The sequence below is a fragment of the Carlito syrichta genome, unplaced genomic scaffold, assembly GCF_000164805.1.
Source record: "Carlito syrichta isolate Samal-C Ts95f unplaced genomic scaffold, Tarsius_syrichta-2.0.1 Scaffold296829, whole genome shotgun sequence".
Classification (NCBI taxonomy): Eukaryota; Metazoa; Chordata; class Mammalia; order Primates; family Tarsiidae; genus Carlito; species Carlito syrichta.
The window spans coordinates 41,259-49,830 of NW_007240925.1; the positions used below are offsets into that span (position 1 = coordinate 41,259).

At 36.5% G+C, this 8,572-nt stretch overlaps 1 protein-coding gene across 1 annotated transcript; it reads right to left on the minus strand.

Moving 5' to 3' along the window:
* Positions 1-2,721: 2,721 nt before the first annotated feature.
* On the minus strand, positions 2,722-3,773 carry LOC103256831 (olfactory receptor 51B5). Its single transcript, XM_008054591.1, has one exon. It carries the CDS (start codon positions 3,749-3,751, stop codon positions 2,786-2,788), a length of 966 nt encoding a protein of 321 aa, XP_008052782.1. The 5' UTR covers positions 3,752-3,773; the 3' UTR covers positions 2,722-2,785.
* Positions 3,774-8,572: the final 4,799 nt, after the last annotated feature.

Here is an 8,572-nt window from a genome sequence, read left to right on the forward strand (position 1 = left end):
AGAAATGAGTTTTCTAAACACAAAAAAACTTTATGAATTATTCACCAAATGTTAGCTAGACTAACTTTTCTGCCACTTTTTAGCTTCCTTTGTCTGCATTTTAGAAAAATAAGCAGTGCTTCTAATAGTATTTTCTGCTTTTTAAATATTACTTGAAGCAGATTTGCATGTATGTAACTAAGATAGTATAATTATTAATATTCTTTGGTTGTAAATGTTATAACTGATTAAAATTCAACCGAAGCTAATTGGAACAAAATAACAAAATACAAAAAGATATTTATTAGCTCGTGGAATCAAAGGGGAATTTGAACTACTCTTCTCGTTGTTGAGCCTCAGGAAAACATGGAACCAGGAATTGGAAGGTTCATGTTTTGTTTGTGTGTTTGTTGTTCTTAACCTATGTATCTATAATTTACCTAACTGCTTATTTATAACTTAGATCACTCATCAAATGGAAAACATCACTCTTAACAATTCTAATCATTTCTTCTTACTACTTCTACCAGAATGAAAGCACTATTTATTTTTAAGATTTTACATTTGAAAACTCTAAGAAAGATTATACTAGGATTAGAGGTTTGTAAATGTAATAGAAAATCCCAGCTTCTATGAGACAAATTTTTTTTTGTAGTAAAAGGAAATGAAATTCTCAAAAGAAAGGGGTAAGTGATGTTTCTGTAAGAATGGTGGAATATAGGGAAGAAAAGAGAGTCCACTAAGAATGGACTATTTCAGGGGAGTATAATATACACTGGCATTATCATTAGAAGATATGGATTTGAATCACAACTATAACACTTACCAACTTTATGTCTTTTGATGAGATATTTAACTTATCTTCAGTTTTTCTATTTAGAAAGTAGTGATCATATCTACTTTACAATATGATTATGATTTTAAAAGGTGCAGATGTAGTAGATAGAGCAGAAAACATTGAGGAATACATTTGGCTTCATGAATAATTGGAAGCAGGATGAAACCTACTATCATATGAACATACTCAGACTCACAATTTCGTATTCAGGCTGCATAATTTAGATATCATAGAATCACAAGAATTAAAAAATGGTAAAGCATATAGGTATTTTCTTTCTCAGTCCTTTCACAATTTTATTTTCTGATAAAGTGGAAAAGAAATGAGGTTTACAGTTTTTCTTAGGTTGGACTCTCTATAAGCAAAGTCTGAGAAAGGAATTCAGATGTGTGTAATTTATTTATTTATTTATGTATTTATTTATTTATTTATTTATTTATTTATTTATTTATTTATTTTTGAGTTGGAGTCTCACTCTGTCGCCCAGACTGGAGTGCAGTGGCCGCTCTCGGCACTGCAGCCTCGACCTGCTGGGCTCCGGCGATCCTTCTACCTCAGCCTTCCGAGTAGCCGGAATTATAGGCACACGCTACCACGCCTGGTTGATTTTTTGATTTTTTGTAGAGATAAGGTCTCGCTGCCCAGGCGGGTCTCAAACCCGCGGGCTCAGGCAATCCACTCACCTCAGCCTCCCAAAGGTGCGGGATTACAGGCTGAGACACCGAGCCCGGCTGTGTGTAATTTATTAATGAAGGCTCTCAGAAGACAGCAAGCAAAGAGAAGCAGGGTAGACAGGGGAAGGAGGTAAGCAAGTACATTGTCTCAGCTGAAGTTAGCATCAGAAGACAAGAGGGCCAGTATTTGTCTATGGCCTGCCTCCTGGGAAGCAGAGACCATAATCTTGATGAGGTGGTTCCTACTGAGTTGAAAATAGCAACCTGAAGAAAGTAGCAACCATAAACAATCAGTCAACACTTACAGGAGCAGGGAGTAGGTGCACAGTTCTGTAAAGTAATTTGGGCAAAATACCAATAACAGTAACAGTATTTTTTTTTCTCCTTTTGATTTTTTTTATTTTAAAGATGTGGGATGCTATTCAGGGTTAGAGATACAAATGTTCATTATGCAGTTACCCTTATTGATGAGGTGTGCTTCCCCTACCTGGCATATTCCCACTATGGCCAATTCTGCCTACCCCCATTTCTGCAGTTTCCCACTACTGCCAATCCTTTTCTTATAATATTATGATAATTGTTCAAGTTCTGCTTATGAATGAGAACATGTGATACCCACTTATTTGTTTCTGTGCTAGATTGCTCAGTATTATGGACTCTAAGTCCATCCAGTATGTACTGGTCTTGGGGAATAAATGTGAGTTTATAGTTTTTAAAGAAAAAATCATAATCTTTTGGTGAAGGGGGAACAAATGAGATGACTGGGATGATAAATGATTATAACACTGATCAAAGAAGATTACATACTTCTTTGCAGGAAAACTGAACTTCAGTGATCAAATTTATAGATTCCCAGTTTGTATAAATCTGTAAGGGAATTCATGAGAGTTGGAGATTGGATTTGACATAATAAGACACTCTATTCCATTTTATCCAAACAAATTCAGATTTTATATTTTTATGGCTCTGTTTCTATCTGCCAACTTTCTACTTCCAAAGAAAGAATGTTGATTGCATCATAGACACACTTATAGATGCCTAAGGTATTCTTATTACTAGAATTTAGTAGCAAGCTTAGAGAAATATTTAATATACAAGAATGCAAAAAAATATGTACAAACTAGATTAGACTAAAGACCTGTGCTTAAAGAGATACTTTAGGGCAATTTGAAGCTCTACTTTGACAGTTGTTTTACCAACAGTTCTGAGCATGGGTGGTATATATGATATTTCTTTGCTCCCTCACCAAAAATCAGTTTTCACATTCTGGAAGAGAAACTGTGATGGTCAGAGATCAGGTTCCAACTTTGTAAGTAGTAAAAAGGTAAAGAATGCCATTCTGGATCTTCTTCGTCTTGATACTGTATATTATAGGATTCATTAGTGGAGGAAACAGAAAATAGACATAGCTCATAATGAGGTGGACAATATGTGGAAGCTGCTTTCCGAACCGATGAATCAGAGACAATCCAATCACCGTGACATAGAAAACCAGGACACAACAGACATGAGAGACACAGGTGTTGAGGGCCTTTGCCCTCTCCTCTCTGGAGGCAATGCTCAGCACACCTTTGAGTATCAACACATAGGAGATGAGAATAAACAGAGAATCCAGGAAGAATATAAGGGCCACAAGCACAACTGGGTACAGTCGATTGAAGGTGATATCAGCACAGGCCAATTTGATGACATCTTGGTGAAGGCAGAATGCATGTGAAAGGACATGGGAATGGCAATAGGGGAAAAAATAGAGGGGTGTGATTGGAGGGACAACAGATACAAATCCCCTCATCAGAACTCCCAGCCCGATCTTCACCACTCGAGTATTGGTGAGTATGGAGGTGTATCTAAGAGGGTTGCAGATGGCGATAAAACGGTCATAGGCCATGGCAAGCAAGATACCAGATTCAACAAAGGAAAGTGAGTGGATAAAGTAAGCTTGAGAAAAGCAGGCTTCACTTCTAATCTCCCTATGATCCAACCAGAGAACTCCCAGCACCGTGGGCATCGTGGTCAGGGTCATTCCCAGGTCTGTAGCTGCCAGCATGGCCAGGAAGAAGTACATGGGCTCATGAAGATTACGATCTTTTTTAATGAGAAAGAGGAGAGTGCTGTTGCCCAAAACGACAGAGCTATAGATGAAAAAGAAGGGTGTGGAAATCCAGTGATGAGCTGCCTCCAATCCTGGAAAACCAGTCAACAAGAAGGAATAGGAGCTGCTATTGGGCCACATGCTGGGTTTATCCAGAAGAAATGTCATTCTGTTTCTGTTATTATGACAGGGCGCAGCTTTGCTTTCAAAGTGTCACTCCAACTGTGTATTCTCAGAAATTTTTCTTAAAGGCAGTAATAACATCAGTATAAGCCATTGTTTCTCGAAATATATTTTTAGGACAACCTCTACTATTTGTTTTCTTAATTGCACATTCCAGGGTCTATTCCCTACCTACTTAATCAAATTCTTGAAGCTTTAATTGTTCATTTGCAATGTATCATACTCCCCAGTGCTTTTGTTTTTTTTGTTTTTCATTCACAAGGCAACTTAGAAACTGCTCCCATCAGGTACGCAGATTTTACAAAAGAATCTATGTTCTGCTGGGCCTTTAAGGGAATTTCAAGGAATCCAGCTTTACTCCTATTCCAATCTACTACAAAGTCTGTATTTTCCTTCACAGTAATGATTCCTAACCCACATTTTCCTGCTTGTGAATGACGTATTTGAATTATTTGCAAAGTCCCAGGAGCCTAAGAGAGAGAAGTATGAAAATAGAAGTTCTTTCACTTTCACTATTGCTGAATAGCTAATAGATTGAGGAGACATTTTGCCTCCTGATTCCATGGACTAGTGATGGTGGATAGATACTTACATTGTATGTTAATTAGCCTCCTCTTGGGCACTTCAAAACTACTCACTACTTGTGATAACAACGTAAACTAATTAGACAAGAAGTTAGACAATTAGGAGTTAGACAATCAGGCCTTTGGGCTGGAATAAATGACTAGTCACTACACAGATATGGCTTATAATAATGTTTCTCCTTCAGTAGAAAATTTTGTTTTTCCTCCTTATTTCCATGTAGTATTTTTATCATTCCCCATTATTTCTCTGTAGGCCCACTAAAGTAACTCCCTAGGAACCGATCTCTCTCACTTCAAGTTCTTCATTTGCATTTAAACAACTATTTTCCTGGTCTCCTTCCTTTTATTCCCCAGTCACAGACTTCTAAATTTTTCCTCTCCAATACTGAGTGGGAGCTTTCCATTAGCAAAAAGAAGATTCTTTTTTAGAACTTTCTAATATCTCTCTTGCCACTATATTGTGGATATCTGGCATATGGAAACTATCTTTTTTGTGCCTTGTTCAACACCTTGCCAAATACATAACAGGTGATATATATACATTCATTAATTCACCTAATATTTGTGAGCACCCATCATGTGACAGCCATGACATTTTAATCTCTGGAATGAAATGATAATAAGACAAAATCCCTAATCTTATAAAACATAAATCAAGTTAAAAAATAAATATGATAATTTTAGATAAATATAAGTACAACTTTAAAAATAAAATAGGATTATTTAATGGAGATTGATTGGGATGGTTTGCATACAGGTTAGAAGCTTGGGTGGTCTGGGACTGCTCCTATGAAGAGGTAATATTTGATTTGAAATCTGAGTAAGCCAACCATATGAAGATCTAGAGGAAGATTGTGCCACTGAGAGGAGAAAATCGGTATGTCTGCAGTTTTATGAGCAAGCAGAAAAGGAACGATAAAAGATGTCAGAGACCCAGTAGTAATCAGGTCCCATAGAGCCTTAAAAGCCACCATAAATTTTTTGTTTTGTGTAGATTTTACCCCAAATGCAATGAAACAACCCACTAGAGAGTTTTAAAAATCACGATGGCGAATGAGGTGGTATCACGTTCTAATCTGCATTTTGAAATGTGAAGAATAATTAAGCAAGAGATAAGAAAAGAGATTAGTTAGAACACTATTGAAATAATCCAAACGAGGAGTGATGGTGACTTCTATGAGGGGAGAAGCAGTGTCAATTTAAAAAAGAAAAAATAAAGAAACAGATAAAAATACAATTGTGAGGTCAATTTAAAAAAGAAAAAATAAAGAAACAGATAAAAATACAATTGTGAGGTAGTGCCAAGGCTTGCTGATGCATTGGGAATGGGAGTGAGGGAACAATAAAATGAGATTGAACCTAGATTACTGAACTAGAGCAAGTGGGAGAAGAGTGAAGTCATTTACTCAAAAGCGGATGTCTGAGAGGTATACAAGTTTACTTGTGTGGAAATCAAGAGTTGTTTGTTATACAGCTGAATTAGGGCAATTCCATGTCCTGCTTTCTTTTTTGTCACACACAAAAACAGTTCCCTCAAACTATTTTTATCTCAAATTTTTTTAATGGTCTCATTCACATATGCCTCTTGGTCATTATTTTGTCAGTGTAAACCACTATCCTTAAGATGTCCCCAAAGAAAACTATCCTTTTACCTTGTACCGGTATGGAAGAGATTTAATTGTAATCATTTCCAGCAGTAAAGAGGTGCCGGACAACTGGGCGTGAGGTGATAACTAATGCCTTTTAGCGTGACGCTGAGAAATGGAAAATTGACAGAATCACTTTTCAGTATCCATACTCTATAACTAGTAGTGAGAGACAAACTAGAATTTAGAGCCTAATGTGCATGGAATGAGTGATGTGTATTTTTCAGTTACTGAACGCAAACATAATCAAGCATACTCCTCCCTTTCTGTGTTTTACACACAACTTCATTCATCTGTCTGCATTCTTACCCCTCAGACTTCTCAGCAGTGATCTTCTTTAACACAGTCTCTTGCCGTACCACAATTTTGTGAGGAGTTCTCTTTTTTAAAAGAATATGTAGTGCAAACAATGAATCATTACAGAGAAACTATATCCAAAGTGGAAAGATGTATTCTATTTTGCCAAAACCTTCAAATTAAAATTTCCCCTTTGCTATTGCTAAGAATTCCATGTAGGTATACCTTGTGATGCAGCAATAACAGGGAATCAGAATCACCCTATTTCATGCTGTGGGAAAGTCACATGTCTTCTTCTAGAAGCTGCTCTTGGTTTCTAAGAAGAAAGACCATGAAGTAAGAGACAAAAGCTGAGGAAAAATTATAGGGAAAGAAAGGTTACAAACACTGAAGATAGGACAAGAGGAAGAATCTATAATTGACCATGTAGAAAATCGGATAAACTTCAGCAATTTACAACTATAATCCTTCTCTGTCTCATTAAAAAAACATGTGGTAGACCAAGAAGAACTGCCTCTCTGTTCATCTCGCAGAAAATAGAGGAGACATATGGGAGGGTCTCCATATTCATATCACTGAGTACAGAAGGTCTTAGGTATGCAGGCCCACATTTTTTTCTCAAGTGCTAACAATTTCAGGCTGAGATCTGTGCACATCTCCAAAGCTGTGGACTGCTGATATTCTTTCTCTTCTTTCCACTGCCTCTCTCCAAATAGCTTATAGAGAAGTTTCCAGATACCCTCTTTTTGCATATGCTGAATATGTCACCATACTCACATGTATGATACCTTGGTTGATGGTAGTGAGAAGCAGGGTTATTGCATCCTGCCTGAAGACTCAGATCATATGGTTCCTTCACAGTCTGTTAAGAGACCCAGTCACTGAGGTTATTAGTGAAGAAGGCACTTCCCCAGATGTCTCTCTTTTATAGAAAAGTAGGATCTTAAGAAATATTTTCTCTATATCAATTATTCCTGTAAAGAAGATGCAACACTTAATTAATCCCCTCAAGCTTTTAAATCATCTACTCCAAATACAATATTGGGCAAATCAAGCCACAAGTGGCTGTTTTATGTGTGGGGAATCAGAGAGCTCTTCTTTATAGTCCCAGCAGACCCTATTATCACCTTTGGGAAGCCATTTACCCCCTGAATTTACTTAAAAGACTAAATCTTTCCAGATTGCTCTCAAGAGAAACTGATACATCTTGGTCTAAGTATTCTGAATTCCAGCCACATTGTGTTTTATCTCAGGCCTGTCAGCCTTCTCTAGTACCCAACCTGCAGCTATTGCAAGCTATTCCTTTATGGGGTTCATCTTGCCAGAATTTTTCTCTTTTCCTGGCAATGCAGCAAACATGCTCACAACACAGTGTTTCAGTCAAGCACATCTCATCACTTCAGTCATGGAGATGCTAATATTTTTGTTTTCTCTTACAAATCTGACAGAAACCACTCTGTTACTGATTACAAAGGATGCAAGTAACACCAGAAGGACAAATCATCTTTAGTTGTACTATGCTTTGTTATAATTAATATAATTTTTAATACAAATTAGAGACTCAGATAATTTTTGTTGTTATGACCTGTATTATGTCTCCAAAATTTGTATGTTTAAGCCACCCCCAAGACCTCAGAATGTGATTTAGAGACTGGATCTTGAAAGGGATAATTAAACTGAAATGAGTTTATTAGGGTTTGCCTTCATTGACTATTACTGGTGTCCTTATAGGTAGAGAAAATTTGGATACAGACTACAAAGGGAAAACCATGTGAAGACACAGGAAAAAAGTGGTCATCTTCTTACAAAGGAGAGAGGCTTCAGAAAGAAATCAACCTTGCCAACACCTTGATCCTGGACTTTTAGCCTCCAGAATTTAGAAAGAATGAGTTTTTGTTATTTAAGCCATGCAGTATATGATAATTTTCTAGACAGCCGTAGACAATTAATAAACCAGCAATGTAAATATGGAAAGGTTACTTAACCTTTGTAATACTGAATGTATATTTAGGTATAAACTTAATAAATATGTATAAAAACAGATGCTAAATATTACGAAATGCTGATGGTAGGCCTAGGCAGGAAGATTCTAAAATTTATACAGAAATACAAAGGGCCTAGGATAGCTAAAACACCTTTGAAAAAAATTTGAATAAATCTCTGTATGCAATGTTAAGTTTTATTATATAACTACAACAATAAAGACTGGGTGTTATTGGTAGAGAAACAGATACACAGATTGGTTTAACAGAATAGAGAAATCCACATAATTATGTAAT